Source organism: Stegostoma tigrinum, chromosome 6, assembly GCF_030684315.1.
Source record: "Stegostoma tigrinum isolate sSteTig4 chromosome 6, sSteTig4.hap1, whole genome shotgun sequence".
Classification (NCBI taxonomy): Eukaryota; Metazoa; Chordata; class Chondrichthyes; order Orectolobiformes; family Stegostomatidae; genus Stegostoma; species Stegostoma tigrinum.
This window is the reverse complement of record NC_081359.1, coordinates 105,264,847-105,287,501: the sequence shown is the minus strand read 5'-3', so window position 1 is coordinate 105,287,501 and position 22,655 is coordinate 105,264,847. Positions and strand designations below refer to the sequence as shown.

The 22,655-nt window shown below is 46.0% G+C and overlaps 1 protein-coding gene across 12 annotated transcripts in view; it reads right to left on the bottom strand.

Moving 5' to 3' along the window:
* sts (steroid sulfatase (microsomal), isozyme S) overlaps window positions 1-22,655 on the bottom strand; it is a 108,643-nt gene that overhangs the window by 79,253 nt on the left and 6,735 nt on the right. For all 12 annotated transcript variants that reach the window (XR_007247745.2, XR_007247746.2, XR_007247747.2 and 9 more), the window contains exon 3: window positions 14,628-14,749. Coding sequence is in view for 9 of the 12 variants with exons in the window: in XM_048532693.2 (XP_048388650.1) it covers window positions 14,628-14,749 (122 nt within the window). In the remaining 3 variants the exon portion in view is untranslated. The remainder of the gene's footprint in view (window positions 1-14,627; window positions 14,750-22,655) is intronic.

Genomic DNA, 22,655 nt, shown 5'->3' with positions numbered 1-22,655 from the left:
AAGCCAGAGAGGCGTTTCCCAGAATATTTGTCTATCTTGCCTCAGGAGACTACAACATTACGGAGTGACTAAGAGGTGTACTTGATAAACTTGTTAGTTCATTCCAGTTCTACATCTGCTGAACTGTGTATTGAATAAAGTGTGAATTAAATAAAATTGTCCAATTCCTCCTGTGAATTTTAATTCCTACCCTGTAGCTTGAAACGTTCATTTAGGATAAAGCTCACGAGCAGTATTCTATTCTTGAAAACGCATTCATTGGAGGTGTTAACCAAAGGCATGTTAAACCCATTAAACTAACTTTGGTACTTCCCAAGATGATTATTTAAGAGGAAAGTCATTGGCTCCACTTAATCTATCCAAAAAGGTCTCCAAACAACTACAGAGGAAGGACTGAAATAAAACAAAATGGTAAGGGATGTCTAATATTTTACTGGCCAGCATTTATTGCCTTTCTATAGTTACCCTTGAGAAGCTTTCTCCAACCACTGCAGTCCATGTGCTGTAGGTTGACCCACGATGCCCTGAGGGAGAGAGTTCCACGATTTTGACCCAGCGACAATGAAGGAACAGCGATATATTTCCAGGCAAGGACGGCGAGTGATTTGCAGGGGAACATGAAGGTGGTGTTGTTCCCATGTATCTGCTGCCCTTGTCCTAGATGCAAGAAGTCATGGGTTTGGAAGATGCCAATCTTTGGCAAATTACTGCAGTGCGTCCTGTAGATAGTACACACTGCCGCTACTGAGCATCAATGGTGGAGGAAGTAGATGTTTGTGGATGTAGTGCCAATCAGGGAGGGCTGCTTCGTCCGAATGGTGTCAAGCTTTTTGAATGTCGCCTGAGATGCACTCACGCAAGTAAGTGGGGGGTATTCCATCACACTCCTGACTTGTGCCTTATAAATGGTGGACAGACTTTGGGGAGTGAGGTGGTGAATTACTTACTGCAGCATTCCTAGCCTCTGACCTGCTCTTGTAGACATTGTACATTGAGTTTCTGGTCAATCGTAACCCCAGGATGCTGATGTGAGGAATTCAGTGATGGTAACACTCCTGAATGTCAAGGGGTGGTACTGGTTAGTTAGTCTCGTATTGGGAATGGTCATTGTGAACGTATCTATTTTACATCACTTAGCAAAGTCAAACCCATGCTGCTGCAATTTGATATTTGAGAGAGGCAATCAGGTGCTATATGAATTATTCTTGTTTCCTTTTTTGGAAGGTACAGGGAAAATTATAGGTTGGAGGGAATAATGACTGGCTGCACATTATGAAAATTTGTATTAAATACAGATTCTGTGAAAAATAATAAGTGTTTAAAAGAAACAGCTATTAATGATAACTATAGGACAGAAATAAAAAGTTCCACTAAAAGTGATTGTTCAATGACTGAATCCGGCTAATGTTGTAATTGCCAGCCCAGTAAACACTAATGATAACTGATGGTACAGACATTAACATAAGACAGTGAATGCAAATGAATATTGCAAATTGTATGTTGTAGTTAGACAGGCTTACAGAACAGCTGAGCAGAACACTTGCCAATTCGGAGAGTGTGAGCGAGAGAGAATGAGAGAAGAAGAAACATTGGCCAGTGTTCTCATCACTATTTCACAACAACTGGCAGAGCAGTGCAGGTATGGATTTTAAATTCGACAACCACACACTGCCAATAATGTTCTGCCAGCCAGATAATATAAACATCCTGAGAGTTGATTTTGATCAAAGCACCTGACTTAATCACAGCCTCTCACTGAGCTGTCAGACAGAAAGAAAAGGCTGTACATGGAGCAGATTCCTGGACCTATTCAGAATGATATACTCCAAACTATTACTGGCAATCAGACTACATTGTTGGGCAATGATTAGAGTATTCATTAATATACACAAACATGAAGCAGCCAAATAATCCCAAACCAAATGCTGCAATGCCATTACCTCACAGCTTGCTTAATTTAGTATCTACATGGAAGATAAGGCTGATAAGGAACATAGGCATAAGATGTATACCCAATACAATTTCCAACAGTAATTTGAATCCAGTTAATATATTTGTAGAAAAGCATCCCAAGAAGTTTTACATTAGTATAATGAGACAAAAATTGACACTGAGCCAAGAGAGATACACTGGGGAACAGGTTAGGTGATAAAACTGGTGAGCTTTAAGCAGACTTGAATTAGGTGACGGAGGGGGAAAGGAATCAATCTGGTAAACCTGCTTTGCACACCCTCAATATCCAGAAGATCTTTATTCAGATAAGGAGACCAAAACTGCACACGATACTCAAGGGCTAGTCTTACAAAAGGTCCTGTACAGTTGCAGCAAGTCAACCCTACTCCAGCACTCGAATCCTATTGCTTTGTAGTCCATTATCAGCGATGATCTTATTGAATAGTGGAACAGGCTCAAAGGGCTGAATGATTTACTCTTTTTCTTAATATGCCATTTACTTTCTTCACAATTTACTGATCCTACAATGCTTACTTTTAGCCACTGGTGTACAAAGACACTCAGGTCTTGTTGCACCTTCCCTTTTCCAATCAGTCATTTTTCAGATATAATCTGCCTGCCTATGTTTGCTACCCAAGTGGATGACCTCATAAGTATCCACATTATAATGGAACACTTATAATGTATTCACATAAGGGAACAACTCTATTGGCTAATCAAAGAAAAGCTACCAAGAACAAAAACAGAGGTTGTTACAACAGCTCAGCAGGTCTGGCAGCAGAGGGATTCTGAGGAAGGGTCACCAGACCCAAAACGTTCTTTCTTCACAGATACTGCCAGACCTGCTGAGCTGTTCCAGCAACTTCTCTTTTTGTTCCAGATTTACAGCATTCACAGCTTTTTTTTCAGTTTTTAAAAGCTAGCCAAGATTTGGAAGCAGATGAAGGACCAGGTCTGAGATAGATATGATGAGACCCAAATTGAGCAGCAAACAAGCTTGGTAACATTAATTATTTGATTGGAGAAAACAGCAAAGGCCGTGTCATGTCAAAATGATAAAGCAATACCATTACTGAGAAGGGAACAATCCGGACTTGGTCTGACCCACTGCCACCGATACAAGATCATAAGAGTGTGAGACACAGGAGCAGAAGTTAGGCCATTCAACCCATTCAGTCTGCTCTTCCATTCAATCATGGCTGATAAGTTTCTCAACCCCATTCTCCTACTTTCTCTCCATTATTCTTGTTCCCCTTGACAATGAAGAGCCTATCTATCTCTGTCTTATATATACTATGACCTGGCCTCCACAGCCTTCTGTGGCAGTGAATTCCAATGTTTCACCACTCTTTGGCTGAAGACTTTTCTCCTTATACCTGTTCTAAAAGGTCTTCACTTTACTCTCACACTGTGCCCTTGGGTCCTAGCTTCTCCTGAGATGTTAATGGGATAACATCCCATTAATTTTTATGTTCCTTATCTTCTTACACTGGTGTATGTGGAAACTGTCGTAAACTTCCTGCCTGAATAGGATTGGGTGGGAAATGTTTGTAACGGTCTGAGACTTCGGTAATTCTGTAAAGAGGTGAAACTTCTGTAAAGGTATGAAACTTCTGTTTCTACTGAAGTGGCCAAGTCAGTGACCTTTGTTCAAGGCAGACACTTCCGCTTGAAATCGCATCCTGTCATTATCAGTTACTTTGTGAATGATCAGTGCTGTATCTTGTTCTCTTTATGTTCCAAATGTAGTAATTGTGTTATGTATCAGCCAATTCATAGAGTATTCATACATGTCCGCTGTTCAGGGAGAATGGCTTATGTAACTCAGCACTCTGTGCCAGGTTGTGTACAGCGATCCTCCAAAGCTTGTATTTGCTTAATAATAAAGGATTGTGTTTTTGTAGCCAGGTCAGTATCTTGCTTTTGCATCAAGTCCGTGAGGGTCTCCGAAAAACGAACCTAACATTTGGTGCAGTGAGCAGGGTTCCAACATTTACGGAGGTCATACGTGGAGGACTGAATAAGTGATCGTTTGGGTGTTGGTGGTGGACAGGCCCACAAGATATAATTCACCTTGGTCTCTCTCACTAACCTACCACCCATGCGACCCCTCGTCCCTACGTGGCTCTGTACTGATGAAACACTGAGATGACTCACGATCTTGGACACTAATAAATCCTAATGCCTGGAGGTTAGAGTCCCCAGGGCTATGATAAATTAATTCCAGGAGGTTAGAGTCCCCTGGTGGGCTGGGTTCGAGTCCCCAGGTCAGTATAAATTGACGAAGTAAGTCCGGGAGGTTACAGTCCCCTGGTGACAGGGGTTCAGGTCCCAGGTCAGTACAGATTGACAAACTGAGTCCAGGAGGTTTGAGTCCTCCGGTGACAGGGGTTCGAGTCCCCAGGTCAGAGTCGGGAATTTGGAGGTTAGAGTCCTCCAATACCATGGTTCGAGTCCCTGGAATGTAGGTAAAGGATAAGTACAGTGTCTGTCTCAACCACCCTGCCTTAGTCTGGTTGTTAAGAGGGGAGATCCCCCACACGAAGGTCAAGACTGAAGCGGGTGCGCAGGCCAAGAACACTGGAATAGGAAAGAGAAATAAGAAAGAGGTAGAAGGGTTAACATGGGACAGACGTCGGATAAGTCGGGTGTCGGAATCCCTGTGCATTGGTTATGTTGGGATGACCCCCAAAATGAAGTACGGTTCAGACGTCTGTCAGCATGCCTAAACAAAAAACTGGGCAATGAGAATTGGCCATTAGGGGGAACGCGGGATGTAGACCTATGTATTAAAGCCGAGGAGGCACTATGGACACGTATTGCAGGAAGCAAATCGAAAGGGTTAATGTCATATTGGAGAAAAAGAGCAGAGGAGCTGACTGAGAAATCAAAACTGGCCAGTTGGGTGGATAATGCACATACGAGAGGGATTAGCACCTGTGATAATGAGGGGAAATCAAAAACTTGGCATGTTTTAAAGCTGCAGTGCTTTATGAGGATTATGAAATGAATGAAACAGGAAAGGGGTAAACAAGAAAGGATGGAAAGGGAAAGACGAAACTGAGAACAGGGATCACAGCGGCAGGCTGAGTTGACGGAAAGTAAAAAGATCAGAGGTACCTCCTGACATGTCTGGCTTGCCGATGTTGTTACAAAGCAATGACACAGATGAGCAAGATGAGGAGGACTGGGGAAGGCACCCCTCTGCCCCATCCGGACCACTACCCCCTCCACAACTCTACCCGTCTTTGGCCAACCTACACCTACAGGCATCCCAACAGCCCCAGCAATTGCCTGTGTCCTTACCACCGTACTCTGTCCAAGCCCAAACCAAACCTCCTGCCATAGAATCTCCAGTACTTACAGTAACCAGCCCACACGACTCTCTTGCTGAAACCGTGGCTTCTCCTTCTGCCATGCATCCGACTCAGGGGCCATTCACAGATCCTATCTCCTGTTGTACTAGGTCTAAAACTAAACAGACAAACAAGAAACAGGGTACGGAACAGGCTGCGAGAGGACCAAAGGAGGGAGGACATGATTCTTTCAAGACTCACAGCAAGAGCCCAAGAAAACATAAGGCCCACTTGCAGTTTTCTCGGCTCTCTCGTGCCTGTCTAGTGTTCCCTAGCGATTTTGCAAGTAGTGAAGAGTATGATAGTCCCGATTCACAGCGGAGGATAATGAATCTGAGGACAGTGTTAGGGAGGGACACTCGGATAACCGTCCCCTAAAGTAGGTCCCCCGCAAAAAAAAATCATTGACAATTTCCTAATCGCACGGTCCCTCACCTGAACCCACCACAATGGGGTCAAAATACCATGCAGGTCTCCACCCCTTGGAAGCCGCAAGAGATGTGTTTAATTATGTCAAGGGCCCCTGATTGAAAGACTAATCCTGACGACTTCATAGATTACATCCTGGGCACTATTCAAAAGTAGCAAGCCACCCCCCAAGACCTCTTTAGCCTGTGCTGTATGGCTGTTACCCCTAGTGAATGTACTAGGTGGAAAGGCCACCGAGGAAACCCAGCTCCCCAAGATTCGGATGCTTTTACAGGTCTCGTGGCTGAAGGTCTTCGGCTACAAACCATTAAAGATGCACTTAAGCGAACCTTACAGCAGCCAGTAGGTGTTACCAAGGTGCTAGAGTGCAAACCTAAACCTGGGGAGGACGGCCCCGATTTCTGGAACCATTTCTGCTCCACCTATTCGGGTGATACAGCCTACACTGCAGCAAATCCCTCACCACAGTTCAATGCTGTTTTGCTGCAGTGTTTACCTGAGGCTGTAGTGACAGCTATTCACACTAATTACATGGATTGGCCAGATAATACTTGTTCCCAGATGAGAAGGGCCTTGACTTATTACCGGAACACTGCTAAAGAATCCAAACCGACCAAGGTCAAGTATGACATGGAGCAGTGTCCTCCACGCTAACCCATGTTCAAAAACCCAGCACCTCTAGCGTTTTGGACTTTGAATTAGTGACGGCATATCAAATGGAAGCCCAGTACTATGTTCCTGGCAGGGTTGACAATTATGGTAACAGTTATGCCACCCATCCACATGGTCCTACTGCTTCTCAATATGGAGTGCCATGTGGACCTGCTCCCCCGTTCCGTAGACCCAGTGCCCCTCAGCCACGAGGCAGAACACCCGGCTTTGCCCAGGGATGTTTTAACTGTGGCAGTCAGGATCATTGGAAGAGAGACTGTCCTTAGAATCAATCTCAAGGGAGACCCCAAGGAAGAAGGCAACCTTTTTCGACCAGTGATCCTTTTTCAGCCTGACTACCTTCGCCCCATAATTTGCCCATTTTAACTAGAGATCCAGAGGACGAACCAGTTGTTAATCTAACTGTACAAGGTGCAGCAATTCCCTTTACGATTGATGCTGGGGCCACGCACCTATGCTGGATGCTTCCTGTGTGCAGCAATATGGGTTTAAACTCTCACCCGCCTTAGTAAGTCTTAGCGGGCTTACCAGGCAGGAAAACACCTACTCTTTAACAGAACTGTTGGCAGTCTGAATTGGCCCTCAAACCTGTGCTATTCAATTTGCCCAGACCCTCAATTTGGGAGTTAATTTAGCAGGGAGGGATTTGATGTGCCTTCTTCAAATTGAAATCCTCTATCTCAACGAGGGCGTTAACTTAAAAAGTGACCTGATTAAGCGGCAGTTTTGGGTCCACCGATCGCCACAACGGTGGACAACTATCTCCTCGAGATTTCACAACCTCCTCTACAGATCCCTAGCTGTCATGTTACCTTGTGCTGTGACCCTACAGGTGCTTCCTGTGAATTGGCTGCGATTTACACTCCCTATCTAGGATCAAGTTTATCTGTTGCTATTACAGGGTTTATTGCGTGAAAGGAAGGATCGGCGTTTCTGGTGGAAATGCCACCCCACCTATGGCACCAATTGGGTCTGGTGTCCCCTCACCTCACACTGACAGTGAATGCTTGCTGGAGGTATAAGTCCTTGGGATTTCTGGCGCAGCGCTTGATCCAACAGTCAGACCTGAAGTGAAGGGTTCTTCGCAGCAGTTGGCTGATGGTCTCATTACATATTATTGTGATCCTTTCATTGTACTTGGGCTATTATGTTACCACCATCCTCATCATAGTCCCTCTGAGGTGCCTTCTCCAGACCTGCGGTCTGCTTCCACACATGAGGTAGGATATACTCCAGTCACTTTCATACAAGTACTGGTCATCCTGGGAGCACCCTTTACCCTCGATACCTGAGTACCCGTTCAAACCTGAGGCAGCAGAAGGAATAACCTCCCTGATCGATTCATTCCTCCAACAAGGTATATTGTTCCCTTGTCAATCGCCTTGCAATACTCCTATTCTACCTGTCCCTAAACCTGGCCACCAGGAATGGAGACTAGTCCAGGACCTCAGACAAATAAATAAGGTAGTCCGACCCTTACATCCAATTGTCCTTAATCCTGCCACTGTCCTTACTAACATCCCCTCAGATGCGTGTGTTTTCACTGTTGTGTACTTGCAACATGCATTTTTTGCTATTCCCTTGGATAAGGGGTCTCAGTATCTGTTTGCCTTTATTTTTAAGGGCCAGCAGTATACCTGGACTCGTCTCCTCCAAGTGTTCGTTCACTATTTTCCCAGGTCTTGCACCACCAGCTCCAAGATCTCCACTCTTGGATGGCTCCACGGTCATCCAATACATTGACAATTTGCTTTTAGCCAGTCCATCAGAATCCGCTAATGTTGCAGATACTAACCAGCTTTTGAATGCTCTCCACTCTTGGGGATATGTCATGCCCGCCGCAAAGGGTAAGCGCATCCAACGGCAGGCACAGTTCCTAGGAATTCTGCTCAGCGCCTCAGAACGAACGTCCACCCCTGAGCACATTTCCCCGATTCGTATGACCCTCTTGGCCACCACCCCTAACCAAATGAGGGCCTTTTTAGGGTTGGTTAATTATTGTCGACCATGGGTCCCTATTGTAACTTTACTCTCTCAACTACTGACCCCTTTGGCTTCCTGTAAAGCCCCAAAAACCTTCACTCTCTGTAACGAACAAAAGTCAGCCTTTACAGACTTAAAAGCCACCCGTGCTGCTGCCCTGGCTTTGGGAAGACCTTTGTATGACAGGCCTTTCCAGCTATATGCTCATGTTCTGGATGGGTGCACTATAGGTGTATTGACACAGACTCATGGCGATTGCAAACAGCCGGTTGCCGACTACTCTAACTGCCTGGACTCTGTAGCTCAGGGATTACCCCGCTGTTCTCAGATTCTTCCTGTGATTTATTGTTTAGTCACTGCAGCCTCTAATGTTACTCTCCACCAGCCTCTTACTGTCTATACCTCACATGCCATTGTAGCCCTCCTCACCTCCCACCAGACTCAACACCTTACCCAGGCACGTTTAAGCCTCTACAAAGTCACACCCCTGAACAATCCCCTCTTGAGGTTCTCTTTCTGCTCCACTATTAACCCAACCATGTTTTTGAGCACCCCCCCCCCCGCAAGATGAGTTCTTAGAACCCCCACATGACTGCTTACTAAGGAACCAATTTCTAACCTCTCCCCGACCGGACCTTACTGATGCCCCACTCCCTTATCCTGTTTGCTGATGGCAGTTCCTCCATGTCCCCCTTGGGTGTCCCCCTCTCTGGATACACAGTTGTCGATGCCGCCTCCCCATGAGAATCGGTGGCGTTTGACCCCCGGTGCCTGCTCAGAAAGCAGAACATTTTGCCCTCACCTGCGCCTGCATCCCAGCCTCAGGGAAGTCAGTGAATATTTACACCGACTCTCGGTTTGCCTCTGGCGTCTCCCACGACTTTGGCCAGTTATGGTCTCTGCGTGGGTTTTTAACGTCCTCAGGTACACTCATCCAGAATTCCCTGTATGTCAGAAACCTTCTTCAGGCAATCCTCCTCCCTTGACAATTGGCTATTATCAACTGCGCTGCCCATGCCTCCAATGATTCTGTAGTTGCTCAGGTCAATGCTCAGGATGATCAGGCTGCCAAACAGGCTGCTGCAGATTAAACATTTATTGTGTCCTCTATGAAAAAGCAGGCGGTAAATCACTTGCCTTTATCGAACATGGCAGGCATGCCAGATATGGTCACTGTTCAGCGCTGGCAGGGGGATGCCCCTGCCTCTGAAAAGGGCATTTGGAAGGCACATGGATGTTCGCATTCTGCGTCATCAGGCCTTTGGGTTTTTCCAATCGGCCAAGTGTGTATACCTGCTGCTTTATTGTCTTCGTTTGTTGATTGTCTTCATTCTGATACCCACCTTGGCAAGGAGGGAATGAGTGGTATTATGCTCCGTACCTGGTGGCATCCTCGGCTGGCTGAGGCAGCCCAGTCTCGTATAGCATCATGGCTCACGTGCCAGCAAAACAATGTTGGTCAGGGGGTGAGATGCTCACCAGGAAGAACACCCTTGCCAGGTGGACGGTTTGAATGTATTTAGCTAGATTTTATTGAATTACCACGCGTACATTGTTATAAGTATCGTCTTGTGATTGTTGATGTACTCAGTAGGTGGATAGAGGTTTTCCCAACGACAAATAGCAAAGCCTCAACGGAAGTAAAATTGTTATTAACTGAGGTAATACCAAGGTTTGGAATGCCTCAACAAATTAGTTCAGATAATGGATCCCGCTTTGTGGGAAAGATTAATAAGGAATTGTGTGATGCATTCAACAACAATTCCACTGCGCCTCCCACCCCCAGGCAGCAGGGATAGTGGAAAGAGTTAACGGATCTCTCAAAGCTAGATTGACTAAACTAAAATCCAAAACCAGCCTTAACTGGTTAAAGGCCTTGCCCCTAACTCTGTACCACATGAGATTAACACCCCACTCTACCACTGGACTCTGGGCAGCAGAGATAGTCTATGGCTGACCCAGTAGGACACCCTGGGATGCCAATACTGGCCCACCCACCCAAATAGGCTTGAATGTTATGGGTGGGGAAATGCAAAAGTACTTTCAGTAGCTAACGTTGTCTCTAAAGTTTCTCCATTCACAGGTAAAGAGTGCCTTTAGACCACTTTCGCGGATATCAGACCAGGACCTTAAGAATCAGAATTGCTCTCTGTGACCAAAGGAGATTTCGTGCTCATTCGGGACTGGCATCGTCACAAGCTTGGGCCAAGGTCGAAAGGGCCATTTCAAGTGCTTCTCCAGACTCCGACAGCTCTTAAACTGAAGGGGCAGAATCGCTGTAACTACCTAAGTGATTGCAAATGATAGGTCCCCTCACCAGCTTGCAACTAATCATTGGACTGAGTATTGTTCTGACCATGCGTGGGTTGGAGGACAATTTGTTTTATAGGACACATATCCAACGGCATGGCAATCGAACAGCGTGTTATCCAATAGCACAGCCTGTAGAGGCTTTATTTGTAGCAACACCAGGATGGAACCCCCAACAACTCTATGAAGTAGATTTTTCTGGTAGGCCTTGCCAAGAGGAGGGAGGAACTTGGAAGAGGGGTGTGCAGGGTAAATGCACAGAATAGGTGGTTAACAGCCCCTCTAATTGTACAGGTACTAAACCTAAGCCTGGGAAGAAAGGGACCAACTGTACGAATCCTAACAGCTATCCGCTTTGTTTAAATGGTACTGGAACTTGTTGTGTACATGCTTTAGTAAACGTCACTAACCATCCCCTTGATGCTTCCTGGCCCCATCGATGTGTAAAAAGAACTTGCACAACTAAAGGAGGACTACTGAACTGCCCCTGTTTGGAATCAAAACCAGTAAATGTGACTTCAGGCATACAATGGACTTGTGGGAGGTGTAATGGCATCCATGTAAAAACGGGGTATGGGACATTTCTGTTTCACTCCTTGGACTTCCAGCCATTTAAGAGTCAATCCTCCTGGAATAGTTACAAGATAGTACGTGAGTCTGTTACCGGCTACCATGCTAAGATGGGGTTTGTTTTCCTTCTCAACGGGACCTTTTCTACTGCTACTCCAACTTTGCTGGTGCTGTTTGCTGTTGGGACCACTGGGCCACTCATGATCCCTTGTCCCCAACGAGCACATGCTCAATGACGAATTGTCACATGCTCCATAAGCGAGGAGTTTTGCACTGAGTGGCAGGATCCGGTCACCTTGGGCTCTCCCCTGGGATATGGCTTCCTGGGAATTGTCAGTCTGGGAGGTTCCTCAGGGGTGGTGTCTGCTAAAAACCGAAACTACCTGATGTGTGGACTCACCATACTGGGAAATAGCACAATGTTGGCATTGGAAGAGGTAAATCAAGAATTAGCCGAACTTCGGCTCTATGCTCAGCAAACCCGATATGCAGTGGACTATCAGCTGGCTCAACAAGGAGGAGTATCTATGATTATTGGGGATAAATGCATTATCCATGTTACCGATGAATCCTATAATATTACCCAGGCCATCCAAGCCATACAGGGACAGTTGGACCGGTACAGAGAGGAACCATGACCTGGGGGAGGATGGTTGGGGTGGCTTCTGGGCAGTTCTTGGGGCTCATACCTACTGCATGGGTTGGTTATCTTAATGATTGTCATAACTGTTTGTTGTGTGTTCATGGTATGCATGAACTCCTGTTGCAGAATTATTGCCGACAGACTAGTAAGCTCCCTTCTTGGCCTCGATATAGGTTATCGTGGAATGATAAAAGGAGGGAATGAGATGTTAATGGGATAACATCCCATTAATTTTTATGCTCCTTATCTTCTTACACAGGGGTATGTGGAAATTGTCTTAAACTTCCTGCCCAGATAGGATTGGGTAGTTGTAATGGTGTGAGACTTCTGTAATTCTGTAAAGGGGTGAAACTTCTGTAAAGGTATGAAACTTCTGTTTCTACTGAAGTGGCCAGATTAGTGACCTTTGTTCAAGCCAGACACTTCGGCTTGAAATCGCACTCTGTCGTTATCAGTTACTTCGTAAACGATCAATGCTGTATCCTGTTCTTTTTATGTTCCAAATGTAGTAATTGTTTTACGTATCAGCCAATTCATAGAGTATAAAAAGCAAGGACTGTCCGCTGTTCGGGGAGAATCGCTTATGGAACTCAACAGCTTGTACTTGCTTAATAATGTACGATTGTGATTTTGTAGCCAGGCCAGTGTCTTGCTATCAAGTCCATGAGGGTTGCCGAAAAACAAACTTCCAATGAAACCATCTTCCCAGCATCCACTCTGTCCAAGCCATTCAGCATTCTGTAAGTTTCAATTAGATCCTCACTCATCCTTCTAAATGAGTATAGACCCACAGTCCTCAAACATTCTTCATATGTTAAACTTTCCATTCCTGGAGCCATTCTCATGAATTTCCTCTGAACCCGCTCCAGGGCCAGTACATCTTTACTGAGATATGGGGCCCAAAACTGCACACAATACTCCAAATGTGGCCTGACCAGAGCCTTAAAGTGCCTCAGAAGTACATCCCTGCCTTTATATTCAAGTCCTCTCAAAATAAATGCCAACATTGCATTTGCCTTCCTGACTACTGACTCAAACTGCAAGTTTACCTTGAGAGAATCCTGGTCTAGGACTCCCAAATCTCTTTGCATTCAGAAAACAGTCCATGCTTTTATTGTTCTTACCAAAGTGCATGAACTCACACCTTCCCACATTGCACGCCATCTGCCACTTCTTTGCCCACTCTCCCAAACTGTCCAAATCCTTCCGCAGCCTCCCTGCATCCTCAATACTACCTGTCCCTCTACCTATCTTTGTACTGTCTGCAAAACTAGCCAGAATGCCCTCAGTTCCTTCATCTAGATCATCAATGTAAAAGTGAAAAGTAGCGTCCCCAACATTGACCTTTGTGGAACACCACTTGTCACTGGCTGCCATCCTGAGAAAGACCCTTTTATCCCCACTCTCTGCTTTCTGCCAGACAGCCAATCTTCTACCTATGCTAGCACCTTGCCTCTAACATCATGGGCCTTTATCTTACTCTGTAGCCCATGTACGACACCTTGTCAAAGGCCTTCCTGGAGTTGAGGTAGATAACATCTATTGGCTCTCCTTGCTCTAACTAGCTCATTATTTCCTCAAAGAATGCTAACAGATTTGTTAGGCATGACCTCCCCTTGATAGAGGACAAGGACAGCAGTGGGAATGAATTGTAGGTAGACATGGGTCAGGCCCATGTTGAGACCTTGACAACCTGACTAAACAGTATCAAAATATGAGCAACCTAGATTCCTCATTGTTCACCAAGGTGCAAGACAGTGAACAGATTAACAATACTACTCACTATATTCAAGGACTTGTGGAAAGACAAGCCACATCACTTTAGCACTACACGATGTAGATGTGGGACAGGCCCCTCTCATGGTACAATATGTCGATTGGCTAGGCAAACAAATGCGAGCTAAGATTTGGGAGGAGATTAATTAGCTGCTGGTTTCACAGCAAGAGCTGGAGCTCCTGAGTGGTGCCAGATGGCTCCACACGACTCTGCGTTGACCACTGCGAAGTTAATGCAGTGACTAGAGTAGGCACCAACCCAGCATTTTGGCTGAAAGATTACATGGGTAGGGTATGTGAAACAGTCTACATTACCAAGATAGATTTACTCAATCTAGGGCCACTAGAATATTTCCTAGACTGCCCACGTGAAGGAAATCTCTACTTTTATAGGCATTTCTGAAGGAGGGTCCTGACCCGAAACATCAACTTTCCTGCTCCTCTGATGCTGCCTGGCCTGCTGTGTTCATCCAGCTCCACACTTTGTTATCTGTGACTCTCTTATCGGTGATTCTTACTATCTCTTTGTAACTCCAGGTGGGTTATACTGGTATTGGATCATCTCATTCGGACTCCACCTGGATCCGGTTGTAACAGTTTACTTTATCTTTCTCACTTTTTGTTTTCTTTGTACAAATCTGACTCTAATTTGTCTCTCCACCTCTGTTTCTCATCAATTTCTTTTTCGACCTTTAAGTCTCGATGGTTTAAGAGGATAGCCTGTTGGTACTGTTCTTCACCAAGATCGCAGATTTCCCGCTGCCCTCACCGCACTCTTAACAGCTCTCACTCCTAGCAAGTTATAGCAAGGGCTCAGGGAGAAGCCTGAGGCATGCCATGAAAAGTCTCACTCTGGAAACAATGCTGCCGTCATTGTGCATTCTGTTATTCTGTAATTCCTTTGTTTATGTTGCTTCAGTTGAAAACACACCTACCTGACCTGATTGGATACCGGCCGGTCAGAACAGCAGCTCTGCTTGGGGTACATAATGCGGACGCAGCTATGTGCTGGGTCAGCGTTATTCCATCCTCTGCCAGGCTGTCTATATGGGGTGTTCTGCAACAGGAGACAAAGTCTTAAAACAAAAGTGTAGAAACTAGAAGAAGAAAAACTCAAATGGCTCAGTTTAATGTCAGGAAAATTACTGGTGTTGCTTGCATAGAAAAACTGCTAGAATACATATAAGATGCCATGTTTTTGGAGATCGCTGTGAAATCTGGTAAGACAGTAGCAATGCAGTATTGGTTATACATATCACCACAACATCCTTGTGCACTATACAGTCCCCTTCCCTGTTTTGTTATAAATAACACTTTGGAAATGTCTTCCTGTATCTGAACCACTGGTCTCAACTTGGACTTACACAATTTGAATGAAAGCAATCGTACGTCAGTAGTTTGAGTTGTATTTTCAAAGCAGGGGTTGAAAGAAACAAATTAGTCACTGTTCCCTTTTTTCCCACCTTGGCCAATTGTCCTGCAATGTTCTGTTACAGCTTTGATCCATTGCTCTAGACCTCAGCTGCTGTTTTCCTTTACCGTCTCTATGATGACCCACTTCTTCCTGTCTATTCTATCCCCATGTCCTGAACTAAACTGTCTCAGAGTCACTGAAAGACCTGAACCCATACAGCGTGGCTGACAGCGACTTGAATACTCAGATACTTTGCTCAAGGCTGTGCTGTACCACACCCAGAGAATCCATAATCCAGGGCTTCCCAAAGTGGTGGTTGCTGGTGGGATCAGACCCTGAAGTGGGGTCGTGAGCTGAAAGTTTGGGATCATAGTCTCTAAGGCAGCAATAGCTGTCACAGACCTCTGACTAAATTATAATAACTGCGTCCTGCACTAAAACACAAGCTCCCACTCGTATAGGAGCCTCCTTCCTCTAGCATATCTCCTAAGGTTATAGATTCCCTGCAGGCTATTTGGCCCATTGAGTCCATACTGGCCCTCCAAAGAGTATCCTGTATCCTACCCAGACCCAGACCCAGCCCCAGTCCCAGTCCCCTACCCTATCCCTATAACCCAGCATTTCCCAAAGCTAATACACCTAGCATGCACATCCCTGGCCAGGTCGTAGATCATAGATCACAGGATCCCCACAGTGTAGAAATGGGCCATTCAGCCCAACAAGTCCACACCGCCCTCCAAACAGCATCCCACACAGACCTGTTTTCCTACCCCTGATTTCCCACATCTAATCCACTTAACCTAAACATCCCTGGGCACTATGGGCAATTTAGCATGGCCAATCCACACAGCCTGCATATCTTTGGATTGTGGGAGGAAACTGGAGCACCTGGAGGAAATCGACACAGACATGGGGAGAATGTGCAAACTCCACACATACAGTCACCCACAGATGGAATTGAACCTAGGCACCTAGCACTGTAAGGCGCAATGTTAACCACTGAGCCACTCAATCCTTTCTCTATCATGTCTCATTTAGAGGGTTGAGACAATTTTCAGGGCTCAAAATGTGTCCTGAAAACTGTCATAAACACTTCACATCGTACTCAACAGTTGCTTGAATGGCCATCCTTCTGAGCCTACTTCAGAAATACAGATAATTGCAGCTGGAATTCCTATTAGTTCAATACTCAGCTTTTGAACGCCTGGTCGCTTGAGACAAATATAAAAAATTAACATTTTACCTCACAACTCAAGTGACACCAAAATCAAATAAAAAGCAAAATACTACAGATACTGAAAATCAGAAACAAACACTTGGAGAAACTCAGCAGGTCAGTCAGCATCTGTCGAGAGATAAAGAGTTAATGTTTTGAGTCCAGTGGCTCTTCATTGAAACTGCTGGGGTTGAAAAGTAATGGGGTTACTGTTTGCTGATAATAAAGAGAGAGGAGGAGCAAGTGGAACATGTGGCGAGAGTGCCCAGAGCAAAAGTCAAAGAGAGGGCTAATTTTGGTAAAGGACAGATTAAGATGTATAATAGGTGTTAATAATAGGCTTGAATATGAGAAACTGGGTCAACTCTGCTGAGAGCAAATTCATTAAGACACAGACAAAACATTGGGAGGGGTGGGTCATGTTATAATCAAAATGGAGAGCTCTAAAGTCATTCAATTCAGTGTTGAGTCTTGAAGACTGTGAAACGCCTAAGCAGAAAATAAGGTACTGATCCTGCGGCTTCATTTGAACATCACTAGAACACTGCAACTGGCTTACAATTGAAATATGAGTAATTTTTCCCATCATTAAATTAATAATTCTCCAGCCTCCCTCAGTTCTGAGAAAACTGTAATAGATTTGTTTCACTGTTCCTCTCTGCACAGATGCTGCCAGACCTGCTGAGTTTCTTTCACATTTTTTCTTTTTATTTGATGCTAAAATCAATTCCTTCAGAAAGTAAATTTCACATTATTCTATCCTTTCATTTGGCCTGCTGTTCAGCTCAAATTTGATGGGTCTTATTAAACATAATAGCTCAGGCAGGGTCCTTGGCATTGTTGTAGTATCTCTCACTCTAGACCAGGAGGGCCAGGTTCAAGTCACATCTGCTTAGGAGGTTTGTAAGAGCAACTCTGAACAGATAATTTTGTTTTAGTTAATATTTTTAAGACTTGCAGATACTTTCTAAGCAACCTGCACAGGATATTATTACACACCTGTGTAGCGGGTGAAACCTACATTTGTGCCTCTTGGTTCAGAGGTACGGATACTACCTCGACATCACGAGTACTACAGAATACCTGGAATTCAGATTTCTTTTTAAAACCAACCAATTCAGACATGGTATGACACATCTCTGGGGAAGATGGGACTTGAACCAGACCCTCTGACTCAGAGATGGCGACAGTACCACTGTACCACAAGAGCACTCAGGATTAGCCTGGATCAGAGAACTCAGGCCCCCTCACTCAGAGGTATTGGCGCTACAACTGCACCACAAGGGCCTCCAAACAAGTTGGTTAGAAAATATCCACAATAATTCAACAGCCTGCGGAAAAAATAGCTTAGCCAATTATAGAACAACCTAACAACTTGTTATAGGCTCAAAGGAACCTACAATTAAGGAAACACATTACAAATTTGAACATTTCCAACAGTGCAACAGATGCATACATATAAATAAACAAACCGAGAATTTCAGTATTTACATTCCAATCAGTCTAAAGTCCTACTATGATAATGGGAACTGCAGATGCTGGAGAATCCAAGACAATAAAATGTGAGGCTGGATGAACACAGCAGGCCCAGCAGCATCTCAGGAGCACAAAAGCTGACGTTTCGGGCCTAGACCCTTCATCAGAGATGGGGATGGGGTGAGGGTTCTGGAATAAATAGGGAGAGGTGGAGGAGGCGGACCGAAGATGGAGAGAAAAGAAGATAGGTGGAGAGGAGAGTATAGGTGGGGAGGGGATAGGTCAGTCCAGGGAAGACGGACAGGTCAAGGAGATGGGATGAGGTTAGTAGGTAGGAGATGGAGGTGAGAGGAAGAACAGGTTAGGGAGGCAGAGACAGGCTGGGCTGGTTTTGGGATGCAGTGGGGGGAGGGGAAGAGCTGGGCTGGTTGTGTGGGGCAGTGGAGGGAGTGGACAAACTGGGCTGGTTTTAGGATCAGTGGGGGAAGGGGAGATTTTGAAGCTGGTGAAGTCCACATTGATACCATTGGGCTGCAGGGTTCCCAAGCGGAATATGAGTTGCTGTTCCTGCAACCTTCGGATGGCATCATTGTGGCACTGCAGGAGGCCCATGATGGACATGTCATCTAAAGAATGGGAGGGGGAGTGGATATGGTTTGCGACTGCGAAGTGCAGTTGTTTATTGTGAACCGAGCGGAGGTGTTCTGCAAAGCGGTCCCCAAGCATCCGCTTGGTTTCCCCAATGTAGAGGGAGCCACACCGGGTACAATGGATGCAGTATACCACATTGGCAGATGTGCAGGTGAACCTCTGCTTAATATGGAAAGTCATCTTGGGGCCTGGGATAGGGGTGAGGGAGGAGGTGTGGGGGCAAGTGTAGCATTTCCTGTGGTTGCAGGGGAAGATGCCGGGTGTGGTGGGGTTGGAGGGCAGTGTGGAGCGAACAAGGGAGTCACAGAGAGAGTGGTCTCTCCGGAAAGCAGACAAGGATGGGGATGAAAAAATGTCTTGGGTGGTGGGGTCGGATTGTAGATGGCGGAAGTGTCGGAGGATGATGCATTGTATCCGGAGGTTGGTGGGGGGGTGTGTGAGAACGAGGGGGATCCTCTTTGGGCGGTTGAGGCGGGGGCGGGTGTGAGGGATGTGTTGCGGGAAGTGCGGGAGACGCGGTCAAGGGCGTTCTCGACCACTGTGGGGGAAAGTTGTGGTCCTTGAAGAACTTGGACATCTGGGATGTGCGGGAGTGGAATGCCTCATCGTGGGAGCAGATGCGGCGGAGGCGGAGGACTTCACCAGCTTCAAAATCTCCCCTCCCCCTACCGCATCCTAAAACCAACCCAGTTCGTCCCCTCCCCCCACTGCATCACACAACCAGCCCAGCTCTTCCCCTCCACCCACTGCATCCCAAAACCAGTCCAACCTGTCTCTGCTTCCCTAACCTGTTCTTCCTCTCACCCATCCCTTCCTCCCACCCCAAGCCGCACCTCCATCTCCTACCTACTAACCTCATCCCACCTCCTTGACCTGTCCGTCTTCCCTGGACTGACCTATCCCCTCCCCACCTCCCCACCTATACTCTCGTCTCAGCCTATCTTCTTTTCTCTCCGTCTTCGGTCCACCTCCCCCTCTCTCCCTATTTATTCCAGAGCCCTCACCCCATCCCCATCTCTGATGAAGGGTCTAGGCCCGAAACGTCAGCTTTTGTGCTCCTGAGATGCTGCTGGGCCTGCTGTGTTCATCCAGCCTTAAGTTTTATTGTCTTAAAGTCCTACTACACTCTTTTCACAAACAGCTCGATGCTTTACATATGCTGGTCATTTATGTACTTAGTCCTATTTAACACCCTGAACTTTCTAATGCTATCCTGAAGCTCCAAGACCCAGATGGAGGTTCTGGGCTAGGGGGCCCAGATTTGCATACCATATCACGTGACCCGAAACACCACTTTTAAAGGGTAGACTTTTAAACTCTCTGGGAATGGTGAAAAGGGCGAAATAAATGGGTGACTTGGCCCTGGAAAGATAGTTGCCTGTCATCTCACCAATTAGATGCCTGGTTAAGATGATTCACTGGGGGCTCTTCTTAATCACAAAAATTTACTGTCCGAGTTCATCAGGTAACAGGGAAGGCAAATACAGCACTGGCCTTTATTTCAAAGAGAATGGAGTGTAAACGGAGGCAGATTTTGCTAAAATTATACAAAGCACTAGTCAGACCACAGCTGGAAAACTGAACAGTTTAGGTCCCATAGCTAACAGAGCATACACAGGCATTGGAGGCAGTCCAGAGAAAGTTCACTTGGCTCATACCAAGTAGGTAGGTACTGTTTCATGAGGAAAGGCTGAGTAGGTTGGGTCTTTTAAAAAAGAAAAATCATTCATGGGATGTGTGTGTTGCTGGCTGGGGCAGCATCTATCGCCTATCCCTAGTTGCCCTTAAGAAGGTGGTGGTGAGCTGCCTTCTTGAACTGCTGCAGTCCATGTCCTGTGGGTTAACCCACAATGCCTGTAGGGAGGGAATTCCAGGATTTTGACCCAGCGACAGTGAAGGAACGGCAATATATATCCCAGTCAGGATGGTGAATAGCTTGGAGGGGAACTTGCAGGTGCTGGCGTTCCCATGTATCTGCTGCCCTTGTCTTTCTAGATGGAAGTGGTTGTGGGTTTGGAAGGTGCTGTCTGAGGAACCGTGGTGAATTTCTGCAGTGCACATTGTAGATATTACACACTGCTGCTAGGAAGTGTCATTGGTGAAGTGTGTGAATGCAGAGCCAATCACGCGGGCTGCTTTAGACTGGATGGTGTTGAGCTTCTTCAATTTTGTTGGAACTGCAGTCAGGCAAGTGGGGGATATTTGTGGAATCTCCTCCACCAGAGAATTACTCATTATCCACCATTATTCGTGACTAAATGCGGTTGTACTGCAGAGCGTAGATCTGGTCTTTTGCTTGTAGAACTGCTTCGTTCTGTATATTACATGCTGCTTGTGCCGTTTGGCTTGCAAGTAGCATTGTTTTGTAGCTTCACCAGGTTGTGGCCTCATTTTTATGCATGTCTGATGTTGCTTCTATCATGCCTTCCTACATTCTTCAACGAACCAGTGTTGATTTCTTGCTTGACGGTAACAATAGAGTGGGAGTTGTATCAGCCATGTGTTTGCAGAATATGTTTTGGTATAATTCTTCTGCTGTTGATGGCTCATACCACCTCATGGGTGCTCAGTCTTGAGTTGCTCGATCTGTTTGAAGTCTAACCCATTTAGCACAGTGATAGTGTCACAAAACACACTGGATATATTTCTCAAGAGAAGATGGGATTTCATCTCAATGGGGAGTTTATGTTGTCATTCTTACTGATACAGTCATGGAAAGATACATCTTCCATAGGCAGTATGGGCCAAAGTAGGTTATCTGTGTTTTTCACTCTAGTTGGCTCCCTCACGACCTGCTGCTGATCTAGTCCAAGAGCTTGGTTGGTAGCACTGCTGCTGAGCTGCTCTTGGTAGTGGACATTGAAGACTCATTGGTACATCCTATTCCCTTACCAGCCTCAGTGCTTCCTCTAAGTGTTATCCAATGTCACAGAGTGCTAATTCATCACTCGAGACAGGACGGTATGTCGTAAGCAGCAGGAAGTTTCCATGTCCACGTTTGACCCAATGCCATGCGACTTCATGTGGCCCTCAGGCAACATTAAAGATTCCTTGGGTGGCTCTCTCTCGACTGTACCCCACTGCACCACCATATCTTCTGGCTCTGTCCTGTTGGTGGGACAGGGATGTTGACGGGGTGTCTGGGACATCGGGTGTAAGATACGTTTCCAAGAGTGCGTCAGGCCATTGCTTGACTGGTCTGTGAGACAACTCTCCCAACATTGGTACTTAAGCTAGTTTCCATTCATAAATGCACTGCGGTGGGATTTGAAGCCGGGTCCCCTGAACATTTGTAATCTCGGGATTACTAGTCAATTGACAATACCACTAGGCCATCGTGTGAATAATACTTAGCTTTCTATCATACCAAACCTGCTGAACAAACAAGATATCAAGCGATCTCAACATGGAAATTAACACCAGTACAAGGCAGCTTCAGCTCATCACTGCCTGGAAGGAATCCCCATGTTATTCAGCATCAAGCAACACGTTACGGCACTATCCGCACACGCCCTGTGGCAATAGGCAAAGGCGCCTGGTTTTTGCAAACTGTTCACAGACTTCATGGCACCTCTCCGATTCTTTGGGATGCCACTCAGAAGCACACCCGTGCATTGCAGGGCACACTGGCTGGCACTGAATGGCTTTTTTACAATTCACTCATTGGGCATGGACATCACAGGCTGGCCAGCATTTAGTGCCCATTCCTAGCTGCCCTTGAACTGAGCAGCACGTGAGGCCATTTCAGGGGGCAGTTGAGAGTCAGCCACATTGCTGTGGGTCTGAAGTCATTTGTGGGCCACATCAGGTGAGGATGGGAGCTTAATGGCAGATGTTTTTCCCTGAAGGACATGAGTGAGCCAGATGGTTTTATTTTTCTGACAAGTGGCGATGGTTTCATGGTCTCCATCTTCATGTTCTTCATTCCAGGTTTTGTTTTATATTGAATTCAAGTTCCACCATCCATCATCTGGTGGGATTTGAGCGTGGGTCTCCAGAATATTAGCTGAGTTTCTGGATTAATTCGAATGATAATACCACCCGGCTATCGCCTCCCCTCAGGGAATGTGGCAGGGACTGGCACCAAGCTCACAGATTGATCCAGGCGGCATCTCAGGGCTCCTCACAGTTGTTCTCGTAGTGTTCACACACTTAGCACCTGACTGCAAGCTCGCAGAACCTGTACCTTGCCTTGCCTGGTTGCTG